This window comes from Myotis myotis, unplaced genomic scaffold (genome assembly GCF_014108235.1).
Source record: "Myotis myotis isolate mMyoMyo1 unplaced genomic scaffold, mMyoMyo1.p scaffold_m19_p_17, whole genome shotgun sequence".
In the NCBI taxonomy this organism is placed as follows: Eukaryota; Metazoa; Chordata; class Mammalia; order Chiroptera; family Vespertilionidae; genus Myotis; species Myotis myotis.
In genome coordinates, this window is record NW_023416321.1 from 20032081 (window position 1) to 20048781 (window position 16701).

The 16701-nt window shown below is 52.7% G+C and overlaps 1 protein-coding gene across 23 annotated transcripts in view; it reads right to left on the reverse strand.

Annotated features, from left to right (window-relative positions):
• The window catches only part of MAPT (microtubule associated protein tau), a 73347-nt gene that overhangs the window by 28091 nt on the left and 28555 nt on the right, over positions 1-16701 (reverse strand). For 11 of the 23 annotated variants that reach the window (XM_036340112.1, XM_036340115.1, XM_036340106.1 and 8 more), the window contains 4 exons: positions 11464-11622; positions 7624-7695; positions 5006-5113; positions 1059-1124 (listed from right to left, as the gene is read on the reverse strand). In XM_036340112.1, coding sequence (XP_036196005.1) covers positions 1059-1124; positions 5006-5113; positions 7624-7695; positions 11464-11605 — 388 coding nt within the window. In that variant the 5' untranslated portion in view covers positions 11606-11622. The remainder of the gene's footprint in view (positions 1-1058; positions 1125-5005; positions 5114-7623; positions 7696-11463; positions 11623-16701) is intronic. The other 12 variants (XM_036340126.1, XM_036340113.1, XM_036340120.1 and 9 more) reach the window with 3 other exon arrangements.

Sequence of the window (16701 nt, forward strand, 5' to 3'; positions counted from 1 at the left end):
TCAGCGGACCAGGAACTCTCAACCCCTCTGGGTTTGAAGAGGCAGCGGTGGCAAAAGGTTAGCAAGGGCTCATTGATTGTTTAAGAGGGAGCACACGTATTTGTTGCGATAAGAAAAGGACATTTAAACGACTTCACAAGCCCGCATGCGCTGCGCTCACCCTCGTTGCTTTGGTCTGCTTGGAATGAAAGCTCTCTCAGTCTATGCTGGGGGCTGGGGGGTGGGGTTGGGGGGGGGCGGGGTGAGCACCTCCCCTCTGCAGGCCTGTTTTCTCACCTTGGACCTGGTGAGTTCCAGGGCCCCATCTAGCATTGGTGTTAGGCTCAGACACTTCCTAAAGCCAGGTGGCCTCAGTGGTGGTGCTAACCATTGGCTAAATCCCATATCACTTTCTGGAGAAAAAAACAGAGCACCTAGTTCCTAGCTATTTTGCAATCTAGAAGCTTCCACATTACAGAGTAGACTCTGAAGTTCATTTATGCAGCAAATGACAGCCAACAAACCCAGCCCACGTTGTATCAGAGGTCTCCATTTCCTAAAAAGAATCTCTAGGACTTAAAAAAATTAAGGTCTTAAAGGTTGTATGCTAAATGATTACAGAAAGTTGCTTTTCTTGAACACAGCAGTTTTGGTTCCTGAGAAGAAAATCATAATAGGGTTTGAAGTTTGCACAGGCGAAAACGGAAAAGAAATGGCCTGTTGGGGCCTTGCTCCTGGGACAGACCAGAGGGCACAGCCTGCAGGGAGAACCGCCCGTCACACATCTTTGCGTTTCTGTTGGATATTCATTCTCTCTTCCCCAAGTGGGACAAGGCCAGCTTTTTTTCAGAACACTAAACCCTTTAGGGTTGACTCAGAAATAGTGCTGGGAAAAACATGTTAGAGCTCTTTCTAGATCCCCACAGCCCGACTTTAATAAGTACCACCCCCTAAAAATCTGCTGGGCCTGTGACTTAGGGCCCAGGCCCAAATTCTCTTTTCAGGGTCGAGTCCGCCTGAGACTTGCCATCTCTCTCCTCCCAACCCCCAAGGCTTGGCAGGCAATTCCAGCCACTGACCTTGAGTCACATGTCCAGCCGCTTGGTCTTCCAGGTTGGGGGTGTCTCCAATGCCTGCTTCTTCAGCTGGTTTATGTGTCGGCAAATGAAGGAGAGAAGAGCAGAGACAGTTACTGTGTGCTAACAACAAAGCTCTCCGCACCTCCCGGTCGTTTTCTGAAAACATTAAAAAAAAAAAAAGGCACCTTTACCAGTACTGAGAGGCTGTCCCTCCGACTCGCTGAACATGTTATTGCTGGGGATGTTGACTACACAAACCCCTCACACTGTACAGGTGACCTCAGTCCGGTAGGAAAGACCTTCCCCACAGTGGGCCAAGGGTTCTGAGGGCCCCACTGGACAAAGACACACAGGATGGGTGAGGCCAGAGGAGCAATTTGCTGCCAGGCACGGCCATGGGACCCGTGTCCGGGTGTTGAGTCCCAGCCCCAGCTCGGGGCAGAGGTGGAGGGAAGGGCTAGGCATGAGCTGTGGAGTCAGGCTGGGACTCACACCCAGGTGCCATTATTGACTTAACCTCTACGTCTCCATTTCCTTACCTAGAATCCCAAGGTGACGATACCGGTTCTACTCCTACAGGAGGGCAGTGAGGATTAACACAAGAATTTGTGTGAACGTGTTTAGCAAAAGTGTTTAGCAAAGCGCCTGGCAGATAGCAGGTGCCCCAGAGCTGTTTGGTTTCTTTTCTCCCAACCACGGGAAACCCTTGAACTGCGTGCCCAGAATAGGCGCCTCCTGGTTCGAGGGAGGCCAGCAGGGCCAGTGATAGCTTTGGGGCGTCCTGGGCTCCTGCTTAGCAGCTCAGCCCAAACACAGAAGACTGAGCAAAGGTTTCTGCACATTTCAATGGTGCTGAAAGCAATAAGCTTTAATGCAATGCCAATTTCAGCCTCATAATAAATCAGGATACTGCTACAGGACAGTGAGTATAACTAACCAGAAGAAAGAGCCTATAAGACCAGTTAGCCATCCATTCCCTCGCGCTGGCCTCAGGAGTCCAGTGACAGAGAGCCCCCCGCCCCCCGAGAAATGCCTGTATGCTGTTGGCTGGGCCACCAGTCTTTTCTCCCACACCTGCAATGACTCAGCCTCTACACCTAAGACAGAAATGACAGGTGACCATCCCTGGCCACACGGGCCCACCACGGAGAGCACGGAGGAGGGAAGGGGAAGACTCCCTGGTCTCCAGATAGGCCCATGATGGCCTTGTAAACACCCGCCCACTGGCTGTCTCAGGGCAGCTGTGGTGAGGGGGGCCGCGGTGAGCTCAGGAAACTCCCCATCTACCAGCTCATAGCACAACTGCCCTCTGGGCCCCCGAGCTGACACTGCTGCCCGTGAGGTCTAATGGTGACAACTCCATGTCATGGGACGGTACTGTCCGGCAGGCGCAGCTCCAAACATCGATTCGGTCTGAGTTTCTGTTGAGGTTACGGAAGGAAAACTCAGTGACGGCAAGTCCCGCTGAATGGCACAGATCCGGGAGACAGAGCACATGAGAGGCATGCCAGGATGATGCCACCATCGTGGCCCCGGGAAGTCGGCAGCTTCCACAGGCCAGCGCAGAGCTGTGATAGCCTGGCCCTGGCACCAGCTAGAAATTGGAGGGTGCCGAGAACTCTGACGACCCCCAATGCCAGCAAGGGAGGGCTCCGAGAAGTCAGAGGGAGGGAGGGCGTGTGACCGTGGCTGGCCCAGCACATCACTTATACGGCCTCGCTGTATCCTTGAAGCCCCAAGAGGCAGGGGCTCCCACCCCAGCACGGCACTGCACCCCCAATAGGACCTCAAATGAGAAGTGTTCAGGGGGCACCAAGATACAGCAAATGGAACCTGCCAGTTGAGGTGCCAAGCGAAGGTGCATATTGTCCAAGTCAACAGCTGAGCCTCTAACACCTTCTGCCTCATGAGGAGGCAAGAGGATGGAGGGGAGGGTATCTCTAAGGAGGGTTTCTTTAGAAAGATTGGGGGGGGCATATAGACACCCCCCCACCTCAGTCCCAGTGAAAGGGGTTCAAGGCATCCCTTGGAGACCCTTGGTGAGTGTCCTCTATGGTTAGCGCCATGGCGGGACCCTACCTTGGAAAGTAGAGGAGGGAAGAGGCCAGCCCTGCTTTGGAGGGTGGACAAGAAATATGGTGGAGGCCCCACTGTCAGTCTGCAAACCACAGTTTGGGCAGAGGATGTCCGTGTGTCTCCCTTAGCGCTCCTCTGGGTCAGGGCAGGGTCCGTGTGGGGATGCTCTAGACCACGTCCAGCAGGTCCCCAGCTGGAGCGAGCGCCTCTGCAGAGGTGAGGCTGCAGGTAGATCGTCAGCCCCCAAGGAGAGCGGAGAGGAAATGTCTGCCTGAATCAAGAGCAGGGAGGAACCTTCGGGGGGATGACCGGGTGGGAGGAGACAAAAAAGGTCCCCATAGAGCAGTGGTCGGCAAACTGCGGCTCGCGAGTCACCTGCGGCTCTTTGGCCCCTTGAGTGTGGTTCTTCCTAAGCCTTAGGAGTACCCTAATTAAGTTAATAACAATGTACCTACCTATATAGTTTAAGTTTAAAACATTTGGCTCTCAAAAGAAATTTCAGTCGTCGTACTGTTGATATTGGGCTCTGTTGACTAATGAGTTTGCCGACCACTGGCCTAGAGAGTCAGCTTTAAACACCGCAGAGAGGGTGCAGGCAGCGGCTCTTCCTGCCTCCCATCCTCCCCCTCCCCAGCCAGAGGGGAGGGGCTGCAGCCTTGAATGAGCTCTGACCTTTGCATGGAGTGGACCTTCTGATTGGCATTTGCAGACTGTGTTTTGTAATTAATGAGGCGAAAATCTCTTTGATTACCTAGGAGTGATGGAAAGTGGGCTACAGTGTTCCCCCCGGGCAGGGTAAGGGCCCCCATTGGATAAAGAGTGAGGGACAAGCACCAGGGGACTCATGATCTCATCCCACGAGTCCTTTCTTGGCCTTCAAACCATCTTCCCTGTCAAGGATGAGGCCTGCCGGGCTTCGAGAACATTCCTCTCCACCCATCTCCGAGGACCAACTCCAAAAGCCGAAACTGCTTGGAAGCGTGGCCTGCTTGGCCCGGCACGGGGTTCCCACGCGTGGGGCCCTGAGGAAGGCTGTGGCTTCCCACATGGCTGCGGTGAGCACCGCCCTTAGGAAGGAAAGACACTCCTGCCTGGGACAGGTCCCCACTCCCCATTGCTGGTGAAATCCTGTCCAGAATTCTTCTGTGTTTCTTGTCGAGCACGCTCCCACCACCAAGTGCCTGTGGGGTCTGTACGTCAGCCCAGGGGAGGGGATGCGAAGGAAATGCCAGCAGGAGCTCCGGGCTGGGCTAGCCGTGTCCTCAGGGCCCGGGCAGCTCTCGGTGACTCTGGTGGCCCCGAGTCTGGGCTATTTCTGGTCGGTGCCTAGATGTCTGAGCTCTTCCCCATCACCGTGTGGACAGGACAGCGGCGTCATGCATGTTCCGTGCAGACACGCGTGACAGGAGGGTCGCAGGACTGGATGCTGGATTATATGCTGAACTCCTCAGGGCTTGTCCTCCAAAGGTGTGGGTCGACCATCTGGACCCTGCTGCACACTCAGTGCTGCTGGGGGCACACCGGCCCCTGAGGGTGAGCCTGTCACTGGGCAGAGTCTGCGGGAGGGTGGACTGACCTCGGGTGAAGGCAGGGTCTGCTGCCAGCCTGCCTTGGCGCACCCTGCGGAGCTGATGCGCTGACGGGGACAGGAAGGAGAAGCTAGAAGGGAGGCACAAGGTCCTCTCCCCCGGGAGGCTGGCAGACGGCCATGGAGGCAGCAGGACATCCAGGCGTCAAGCTGAGAACACCCCAATTGTCCCAGGAGTCAGTGTCCGCCCACATTCCCGCCTCACTCTGAGATGAGCACAACCCCACGCACACCCTTTCCTGCAGCAGATCAGCCGGGAACCCAGCCCTGGGGTCACCCTCACCTGTGGTTCCTTCTGGGATCTCCATGTGGGGCTGAGCGGCTGCTTGCTTGCCGGGGCCTCCCTCATCCACTAGGGGCGCTGTCACGTCTGGAAACCACTGAAAATCACCTTTGGGGGGCCCGGGATGAGCCGTGCCAAGCCCCTCACCTTGCTTTGTGTGCGGCAGCAGGGCAGGGAGGGGAGGCAGGAGGGAACTCAGCCGCATGCAAAAAAGCCACACCACAAAGCAGGTCCAGAGCCACCCTGTCTGACATCTCCCGGGAAGCACATTAATATTCTGCTTGAGTGGCACCGGCCCATGAGGCCCTCTGCCAGGAAAGCCAGGGACAGCCCTGTGTAGGCACGCAGTGCAAAAGACTGCTGGGGACGGTCCCAGGGAGAGGTGAAGAAGAGATGTTGAAAATCAGATGACTGTTCACAGATGTCTGATCCTTAAGGTGGGGCAGGAGAGGAACTGGGACTAAGGCAGGGCAGGAACTCAGGGGTTAGGGATAGGGTCTACGGCTTTGCTGTGAGTCCTTTGTCCTCGTTGGGCCTCAGTTTCCTCATCTGCAAAATGGGAGTATCAACTCCAGGTAGCCTCCAAGGTTTCCTCCAGCTGGCCCTGGCCCTGTCCCGAGCCCATGACCCCTGGTTAAGGAGCACAGAGTCCCCTGGGTAGCGAGGAACAGGCCCGTACTGTCCGGGGTCGGGTGCTTGACCACAGGACTGGGGCAGGGCCATCTTCAGAACAGAGTTTGGAGGTGGAGACCCCCCACCAGGAGTTGCTGTGGGTCTCTCACTAAGGTGAAGGCTTCCAATCGGCATTGGTCCCCGAGCAATGCCCTGGCACACTCCCAGGCGGTTCTGGGTGAACATAAGGAGTTGTCAGTGCGGAAAGCTGTCCAAGGGCCTGATCAGTTTAGACAACTGGAGTCCATTTTAATTATGGTCTCGGGAGCAGGCGGAGCAGCCCGGGCCAGCACGGCCCCTTCCCTGCCCGGTGGGAGCTGAGCTCTTGGGACCCACACGTGCACAGGGTCCCCAGTGCAGCGAGACTTGTTGGAAGATTCTTCCAGAACACCGTTGATGGGACACTGAAAACCATGATGTGGAAGGCTGGCCTGGGTTCTCGCATTAGCGTTTCAGGACTTTCTCAGGGAGGTAGGCAACTTGTGCAACTGTCCTAACAAGATCAGCAGGATGTGTCTTGCATCACTGGCTCTAAGGAGAGAAAAGAGCATTTGGCCTGGTATTCTCTTCCCTGGGCTGAGAACCTGGGGGTGGGGGAAGGGCCATGCCCACTGTGTCCTCCACGGATGCACCCTTAGACCAAGCAGTTGTCAGGCACGTGACAGCTGCTTTCTGAATTCATCCAAGGTGGATGCTGGGGCCAGGTTCGCCCTGTGACACACAGGTGCAGGAATGGGCAGGGCCCGGAGCAGTGCTGAGAACAGAACCGGGAGCCTCCTTGGGGAGGATGAAGAGATGGAGGTGCAGATACCACGAACGGGTTGCTCAAAAGCCATTCTCAAGTCCCTTGTCTCTCGATTTCTCCTACTGAAGAGGCTGTAAAGCAAAATACCTGGTGGCCCCGTCTCCCTTCCAGCCAGGGGTGGGCCGTGAGACTCAGTTCTGACAAATAAGACACAAGCAGAAGCTGGCCAGGTGGGGCTTGCAGAAAACCTCCTGCTTTCCTAATTAAAAGAGAACACTTTGGATGTCAGGGCTCTTTTGGCCACTTTGCTTTGCTACTTTCTTTCTGTTTCGAAGGCAGATGTGGTGCCTGGAAGTGCAGCAGCCATATTGTGACCATGAGGCATACAGGATGGCAGGAGATAAAGACGGCGGAACACTGATGAGACTGGGGACTGCCCAGATCTGGGTATCTTATCACGTGAGACAAATAAACCCCTTCAGGTATATGCCTCCCTTCCTTGGGTTTTCCTTGACTTGCAATCAAATTCAGTCTCGACTGACATAGATGGGAAGCAAGAGAAGGTGGTCAAAATCGGGACCAAGGAGCACCCCAGGAAATACACGAGGAGCTTTATAATAACCTGGACGGCAAATGTCTAGAGAGAACAGGTCGGAAGATGGGCTGGAACGAACATGGTGGCCAATGTCCAGAGGCCAGCCACGCCCATTGCTCACACACAGAAGGACACTAAACCAAGACCAGTCCCAGCGTGTGAGCTCGGAGCCAGACATTGACCTGCTCCTCTCCTCAGCCACACGGCTGCTCTGGGACCTGGTGGCTCATGACAGAGTGAGCTGGGCGGGGCTTTTGCAGAAGTTTGGGGAGGTCAATGGATATGAAGCAGGGGCTTTGAGGAGTTGCTTTGCCACAGACCCCAGTCTCTGCAAGTGTGGCTGCCTCAAAGCACCCACACGATGAAGGTGCCCATACCTGGCACCAGCGAGCAAGGCATCGAAGCGGGCTTGGCTCCGCCAGCATTCCTGAGCCAAGCCTGAGCCATCCTGCAAAGCACTGAGCGAGCGTATCTCTCAGCCAGAGGGAGAGGCAACAGCAATGCAGCCAGGAAGGGTGGCACACATGGGCGCGAAGCACGGCGACACGCAGGCTGGTGCATGGGAGGAGCTGGCTGGCTGGAGCAATGAGAGGAAGGAGGCCCCACCTTTGGCTGTCGGAGTGCTCTTAGCATCAGCGGTTTCAGATCTGTCACCGGTGGGGGTCCGCAGGGGAGGCTCTGGAACATACACAGTGAGTCCCTCAGAATGGCCGCCTCGCCCACCCGCCCTTGGGACCTCAGGAGGAACTCAGGAGCAGTTTGTTTTGAAGCCCAAAGTCACTCAGTATGGAAGCCAGAGGGATGGACCGTGGCCGCATGATAAAACCACAAAGAGGCCCAACTCCCTACTCCCCCTCCCCCGCAAACACCATGGTGCCCCACACCAGGGTCATTGGGCATAGACACAGGTGAGCAGTAGTTGGTCTTGGCGAGAGGAGACAGTGCCTTTTAATCAGCTTGTGGTTCCAGCTGAGGCAGGGCTCTCCTGCCAAATGGAGGCAGATACCAAAAAGCTACGTCCCGTGGACCTGGGGCCTCATCTTTCCTTGCTGGGGAGACTCATGGGAGATCACTGCTATTAACAAAGGGCAAGCAGAAAACACCTGGAAAACACTCAGCGCTCCAGCTCCTTCCTCTGAAAAGGAAGTAGCTCAGGGCAGCCCCAGTGCCCGCTTCTAACTGGACAACCGGTGCCTGGACTCCACCCAGCTCCTCTCATGGAAGGGTCTCTAAGTGCGGGCTAAGCAGCCTTGAGTGACACCTGGAATGTCAGCCTTAGTTACTTGGAAGAAAACTGTCCTTTCAGAACCGGAAGCCAGGAAGCTCTGGCGCCCTCTGGGAGAGCCACTCCACCCAGGGTGGGGGCAGCCGTGGGGTCAGTTTCATGATAGGGGGCTGGTTCTGTGCACGAAACGGATGAAAAAAAGGCAAGTGGAGTCCTAGGGCACCATGGGGTCAGATACCCCGGACCCGTTGCTAAAACGCTGTCCCGGGACACCAGCCCTGGCTGCGCCCATCCAGTCAAAGAAGCGCTCATTCTAAACAAGCCGCCAGCAGATGTAGTTCCCTGGTCCCGGAGCTTGCAAAAACCAGCAAACGTCATGCAGACTGTCTGCGGAGTCTTATTCCTAACCAGCCTTGACTGGCAGGGCTCCGGCACATATGGGTGTGACCGGGTCTCTAGCAACTTGTCCCCAAACACCCCTGCCCCCAATCTGTCCTCAGCCTGCAACCCTTATCATCTGCGTTATCCTTGTTAAATTTCTTGGAGGTCAGAAGGAAGGGGAAGGGCTTCTTCCGAGTATCTTATCTAGAAGGTATAACCAGTTAGCCCATTAAACACCTTTTCATTCATTAGGATGTCTTATCTGATCCGTTAACCAACTTGCACCCTTTGCAGCTCTCTTTGGCTGCATCTCGTCCTTTCCCAATGTTTAGCACCTACTGAGATAAGGCCCTGCCTAGTACTTTACATGTGGTTTCCTGTCATGACCCAAAGCAGTCTCTGTCACTTACCTAAAGTGTCGCAGGTCAAGTGGCACCTCTGCCAAGGGGCACCCCTTGCTCCCCATATAAAAACAACTCGTTCTAAGTCCTTAGCAGCAAGAACAAGCCTGATGAGAACTATGGAAATCTTTCAGGTATTACTGCTTCCTTGGCAAGTATATTCTCCGGGTAAGCAAACTACCTCCAAACACTTTCCTTTCCCAGCAGGGACAAAAAGGTTGGCCCCTTAAAACTCGCATATAAGTTGACCCTTAGACAACACGATTTGAACTGTGTGGGTCCACTCACATGTGGCTTTGTTTCAGTAAATACTGTAAATGTATGTTCTCTCCCTTATGATTTCCTCAATAACATTTTCTTTTCTCCAGCTTCCTTTTATTGAAAGAATACAGCATGTAACATAGAACATAAAACAGGTGTTAATCGACTATTTATGTTATCAGTAAGGCTTATGGTCAAACAGTAGGCTGTCAGTAGTTAAGTTGTTTTTTTTTTTGGGGGGGGTCAAAAGTTACATATGTATTTTTGATGACTTGGGGGGTTTGCACCCCAAACTCCCAAGTTGTTCAAGGGTCAGCTGTATATATATATTATCATATGTCTGTTTGGGCCTAGAACTTCTGATCATGTTTTATGTGAAAGAATGGAGTAGTTTTAGCAAATATACTTTAGGCAACTCTGAGACACAAAATAACTCAGTCAGCTGATTCTTACTGTACAAATTGAATTTAGTTTTCCCTTTAAAAAATAAGACTGGTGAAATCTGCTTTTTTTTTTCTGGACTTAAAAAAAATGAGCTTTTTATTTGAGAATAGTTTTAGATTCACAGTAAAATTGCAAAGATAGGACAGAGAGTGTACCTCAAACCCAGTTTCCTCATTATTCACATCCTTCATTATTATGGTACATTTGTTGCAACATAATCTATATTTTTCACTTAATTTTTAAACCAGGCAACCCTAAATAGAGCATCATTTTTCATTGGCAGAATTCATCCGGGGCAAAATTCAGCATGTTGTGATTCTAAGTTGGATTCCATCCGTGAGAGTTTAATAAAGAGTTTAAATAACTAAAGTTCCACGGGGACTTGGCAGAGAGTGATGAGAGGCGTGCGGGGCGGGGGCTGGAGGGCATGTGTGGGCTCAGGTCCTCAGACGAGGGAGCGCTTAGGGCCCAGCAGCCCTCCACAAAGAGCTGAAGCTTAGCAACTAGGGCTGGAGCCAGGCTGTGGCCTGCGGGCAGGTCAGAATGCACATTTCTTGTTACCATGACGCCAGGTAGGGAGTTCAAGGGCCCATTGGGAACTCATCTCCCTCCCACCCCCGCGGCCCCCCCCCCCCCCCCGCATCCCTCCCCTCCCATCACTCTTTCTGGCTGGGCAGCCTCTGAGCCCAGGGACAGCAGGCCCACTCGGCCTCCACTTCCTCCAACCTGGAGCCCGCGTGTCTAATTTCCAAGCTCCTGTGACTCCAACGTGTTCTCTGCTTAAACACATACAGAGAGGCCAGCCTTTGAAATAAGGCCCCCAGTGAGTCCTGAAACCTTTCCAAGACAGAGACTGTGGTTCCTGCACCCAGGGCACCTCCTGGTGACCTGCCTCCTCCAGGGAGCCCTCCTGGATAGATGCACCCAGAAAAGGTGGTTTCCTACCTAGGAGCTGCACCGCTTCTATTCACCATCCCACACCCCAGGCTGCAAAGTGTTTTTAAAACTATTTTTACCACTAAAAGAGGAAGTAGGCTGCTTGCCATTTTGTCTCCTTAGGAGTAGGTCTGGCGGGCAGGGGCAGGGTCCTCCTCACACTGAGGCCAGCTTGGTGCTCCTGGCGGGAATCAGGCCAGCATGTGGAGCGGAAGAGAGGCTGCGCATTTCCTGAATTTGGTGGCCAGACAGTGAAATGAAACATATTTGTTTGGAATGGGACAGGAGGAGGCCAAGCTGATTTGCCCAAAGGACTGTATTTTAGAATATGCAGAAGTGGATGCAGTTTATTAACGTAGGTATAGTAGGAATCCCAGCGCTAACTAACGTGCTGAATAGGGCCCAGACAGGCCTGCGAGGGAGAGATGAAGCTAATGGGTAGAGTCACATATTTTGCATGCTAATGAGTGCTGCTGATTTATAGGTCAACAGGTGTGGCTAAAGACTCGAGAGAGCACCCTGTACTGATCAGACTGACCTGCCCTGCAGTCTGTCACACGGCATCCACTCGGGTGGCAAACTCCCCTTTGGAAGGTACATTTTCAAAGAGCGTCACATCTGGGTTATCTTGGCTCATTCAAATGATGAGGCGTCTCTCTATTGACAATCTAACCCAATAAAGTGTTTAAAACTTCTTTAAGAAACTGGCTGAAAACCTTTCCTGCCAGCCTTTTCCAAAGCAAGCGGACCGGCTGTGAGTCCCAAGGCCCGGGCCTGCCGTGCAGGGGGTACACTAACCTTTCAGGCCGTGGTCCCCGTCGCCCTCGTGGTCCTGCAGCAGGGTGTAGCTCCCCTGAGAGGGGAGATCTTTCCTGTCCCCAAGCCCGTAGGTCCCGGCATGATCGTCCATCATGTTGAACTCCTGGCGGGGCTCAGTCATCCTGGTTCAAGGCCCACCTGGGGAGGGAAGATGGGAGGTTGAGGCTGGATGTTGAGGTGAGGCTAAGTGGTTGGGGGGTGGGGAGTGTGTGTGTGTGTGTGTGTGTGTGTGTGGAGTGGGAGTCAGGGAGAGGAAAGTGCCACCTCCCTAGTTCATGGCAGACATATCCTCACCTCCCCACTGACCTCCCCAGCAACCTCAGCCTGAGCTTTGCATCCCTGCCAAAGTGTTATTTACGTGTATGTGCACCTTTAATTCACAAACATCACATCAGTTCATGTTCAAAAGCACCAGGTGGACAGGTGCAGCGAGCCTGACTTGTTATGCCCAGCACTCATTCAAATTCAGGTCTATTTTCTTCTGTGATTTATCCCATTGCTCTATGATACATAGAGATCATTGATATTTTCTGCTGTTTTTAGTGATCTAATTCTTTGTATTAAACTTAACTGCAGTGGGAAAGCAGTACATATATGAATGAGCTGTGCCCCAATTAAACTTTATATGTGGACACATGAAAATTTGAAAGGCATATCATTTTCATGTGTCATGAACGTCCATTTTTCTGTCTCCCTCTCCCCGCAACCATTTGAAAAATGTAAATTCTCAGTGTGGCTTTTGCATTTGATGTTGGGTTTTGTTCATCCGCGTCTAGTGTTTCTAGTGTTTTCTATAAGGTTTCAAGTCATTCCTGGAGCTTCAGGCAGCGGCTCATTGTTCTGGGCCTGGGGACATGCTGCCTCTTTTGGGTCCATGGAGCAGATAAGAGGGTGGTTGTTCTCAGGGCCCTGGCTTCTGATGACCTCCCGCTCCCACCAGCACCACCCCGCAGGGCTGGAGAAAGTCAGATGCGCCAATAGGAAGCTGGATGAATTATAAGGGCTGCTGGAGAGATTAAATCATCCTTAAAAACACAGGCAGCTATTCACTATGCAAAATAAATGATCTGTATGCTTTGCAAGGGCCAACATTTTCCTTTGGAAAAAAGTGAAATGCATGGGAAGAACTCCCTAAGCAGGGAGGCTCACCATGCCACCCTCCTGCCAACCCCGGGCAGCAATGCCCTTAGGTTCCTGGATCTTCTGAATCAACAAGGCCGCAGCCCCGGAGCCTGGTACACAGTTGGTGCCACACGGTTCCTGTCAAAGAAGGAGCTTCCTCCATGTGGGCACCCCTCAGGCGTGTCACTGGACACACAGCAATCCTGTGATGTAGCTGGTCGTCAGCATAGATATTAAGATTCCCAGTGGATAGCTGAGGAATCTGGAAAGGTCACACAGCCCAAGGTCACACAGCCAGCAGGAGACGAGGCCAGGATGCAAAGCCCGTGTCCTGATAGAACACACACGGCCTGCTCTCCCATCCTGGACCATAAAATGTTCCCCAACTTCCTGTCGGGCACAGGGCTGGGTGTAGAAGGAGCATTGTCCAGGACTCACACCCTGAAGCTGCGTGAACAAGTCACTTCTCTCAACTTTCTTCATCCACAAAATGCCACTCTTAGAAAGCCCCCAAACATAAGACCCCTTCTTCTGAAAGGCACCAGTTCCGTTATCGGGGACCTCTGAGCTCCCTTTTCGCTCTGGCAATTTATTCTAAGTGGGACCGCTGGGCCTATCCCCTCCAGCTCTGGAGCCTGAGGTCATTCACAGGACAGTAGGAGGTTTCTAGCCCAGGCCTGGGGGAGAGGCAGGAGTGCTGGCATCTCAGTCCTCCTCCTTCTTCCTCTCCTCCTCCCCCTCCGCCCTGACCCCTGCCATCTTCCTCCTTGAGAACCAGGACAAGATGATTTCTCTGAAATAACTGGACAAAGAACATGTAAACCAACTGACCACTGGCATAGTGCACACCCCGGCCCGAAGACTTTCATGCAAAGACGGCAGGCGAAAAAACAGACCAGACGTGGTCATCACCTCCCAGACCCCTATAATCTAACGGAGACACACAGACGGGAAAATAAACACACCAAGCGATGTCTTCCTTTGTTTTCTTATTCTCCTAATCAACCAATCTCTCCACCCGCCCTCTTCCCTGTCCCTCTCCCTTTCACTCTGATTTCCTACCTCCTGCTCCCCCAGGCAGTGACTTAGAGAGGCCGCAGGGTGGGAGGTAGGGAAGGAATTTCAGGAGAGGCACAAAAGTTGAGCTAAACCTGGAAACGAAAAGGAGCCACTTTTTAGGGACTCTGGGAAAAGGACTGCATCCTGACAAGAGAAAACGTGAACCAGAGGCTGCTGGAGTCGGTCCCTGTCGTTTTGTAACAGGGGTCCTCAAACTTTTTAAACAGGGGGCCAGTTCACTGTCCCTCAGACAGTTGGAGGGCCGGACTATAGTTTAAAAAAAAACTATGAACAAATTCCTATGCACACTGCACATATCTTATTCTGAAGTGAAAAAAACAAAATGGGAACAAATACAATATCTGTATTTGCATGTGGCCCGCGGGCCGTAGTTTGAGGACCCCTGGGCCATAGACGGGGGGCCCCTGAGGCCCTGGCAAGGGCCTGTGGAGTCGCTCTAGTGCCTTGTCCTACAGGGTCACATCCCAGTCCCAGCCAGGGGCAAAGAGAGGGAGAAAAATGCCCACAGGATTGAGAGGGACAGAGGGACAAAGGAAACAGGGCAGGTGAAGAGAAGAGAAGGGAACTGGAAAGGATTCGGCTCCCCTGGCCCTGCTGCCCTCTGGGACAGGGGAAGCAAGGGTGATGCCCAGCTGCTCTCCACCCAGCCCTCTGCTCCTGCGGGCTCCCCAGGGGTCGAAGGTTTCCTCTGACGTGGGGTGGTCTGTACCTCATGGAGGTGAAGACCAAACGGCTTTCCTGCGCCTACCACCGCCCTTCCTGTTCCTTCTAGTTTTCTTACCCACGGCAATGCATTTTGGTGATGAGTAATTCAGGTTCTAGAAAGCTCTTTGGGCAAGCCAGGGCAGCAATGGACACCCTTTTGGCAGTTTGGGGATATTAACCAGTTAACTGCCACGATATTTTGAATTTAATTAAAAAAGGTCCGCCGCTTGCATCTATAGATGCTTGTGGTGTACAAATGGTTAAATGCACCTGTTTATTTGAGCTCTGACTGCCTGTAAGCTGGTCACAGTGGCTTCAGAAAGAGAGTATCTGTAATATGACAGCCCATGAGAGGGATGACTGTTTTCCCTTTCTGGATGAGGAAACGGCTCAGAGAGGGTCAGTAACCTGTGGAGGGTCACACAGCAGAGCAGAGTTTGAACTCTGACCTTGTGACGCTAAAACTCACCTCTACCCTACTGTATCACACCAGCGCCTTTCCAAAAGAAAGTTGAACAAACATAGCCTTTCTCCTCACCCAGGACTTGGTGAAATGACCCTGTCCCGGCTGGAGTTAGAGGTCAGGGAAGGCCTGCATCAGGGGCTGGTTCCGGGCCCTGGCTCATTGCACTCCAAGCCAGACGCACCCGCAACCAGAGTCTTGCTGAAACGAACGCATCCGGAGCCCATCTCTGGTGGCAGCGCCTGGCGGGGTGCTTCAGGGCTGGGCTGCAGCCCTCGCTAGGGGGCAGCAGACACCGGCCCGGGTGCCCACTCGCTGCAGCCCAGGTGGCCACCGGCTTCTCCCGGGAATGACAGCAGGCTGCCGGCCCGCCCACAGTGACTCAGCGGAATCAGCGCCACAGGCCGGTGGCTCTGTCCAGATAAAGGAAAAGCGCGCTTAGATTCCCCTCAAGTTAAAAGCCCAAACTGGAATGCAGGGCAGTGATGCTGCACAACTTTGTGAATCTGCTGAAAACAGTGAATTGTACACTTTAAAGGGTGAATTTGATGCCATGTGACATACCTCAATAAAGCTGTTATTAAAAAACAAAACAGCCTCAATGGATCACTTTCAGATAGCCAAAGAGCAAGTAGGGGTAAATCTAGGATCCCAAAATAATCTTGACATGAACTTTGTTCTCCAAGATGATTTTTGGCTCCTGCATCCAACTTCCTTTGTTCTGGTCCCCCCTCTTTTTTTTTTTTTTTTTTTTTTTTTTGCACAATCGCGGATTTAATAGTGATTTCATGAGGGTGGAAAACAGGATTCCATATAGTTATAGGAACCATGATTCAAGCCTCTCCAGGTATTGAGTTATTTAATTCACACAGCTGCCTCTATTATTATGCATACTTCTGTAGATGGGGACAGTCAAGCACAGAAAGGTTGAGTAAGTTGCCCAAAGTTGCACAGTAGACCTGTAATGGATTCAGGGTTCAAGGCCCAGGCAGCCTGGCACCAGAATCAGATCTCAGTAAGCCAGCTGATAATGGTGATTAAATCAAGTGGTGATTGGGATAGCAGTTTAGGAATACCGGGACACGTGTTCAAATGAACTAAAACTTTAGTTTTATTTGAAAACTTTCTCTTTGTATTTACACTCTATTCTTTAATGCATTTGGTCCAACCATTTTCCTTTAAGATATAAAGATTAATGAAAGGGCAGGCATACTAGTCTCCTGAGCTGAGGTGAAGGCTGGGGCCAAGGCCATTAGGAAATCCCTGTGCTCAGGGAACGGGGAGCCAACTTGTACCTAAAGGAACAGAAAGAGCCTGGAGGGCTTCAGGCAACACCCCCTGAGGCTGGATCTTGGCAACTGTGATGCCTCAGATGCTCTTCGCTAACTGCTGGTCCCAATGTGAGTGTCTGAGCTGCACCTCCTTTGGTCACCTGTCTTCTTTCCTGTCCCCACAGCTGGCACCCAGCACAGGGAAGTCCTCGCAGGACTTGTTGGAAAGAAGACAGCATGGCAAACCTCAGAGGAGCTCTCAAGTGTGAACGTGTGGTCACATCCATCACGGCGGACCACAGAACATTCTAGAACCAAAGCTGAATAACAGTAATGCCCAGATTTCAGGCAGTACTGCCAAATTAAGTGGAGAGAAGATAAAGGAGCCCACATAGAGGAAAGCCTTACGTTGGGGAGGAGAAACTGGAATCATCCTGGGCCTCAGTCCAAAGAGAACAATCGACAATTGTCAGGGAACATGAATGAAGGCCGCTTTTGGGGGAGGCGGTGCTGCCGGGCACACACGATGTGCCCCGGCTGATGTCAGCGGCTGCTGTCCACCCTCATAAGAAAAGT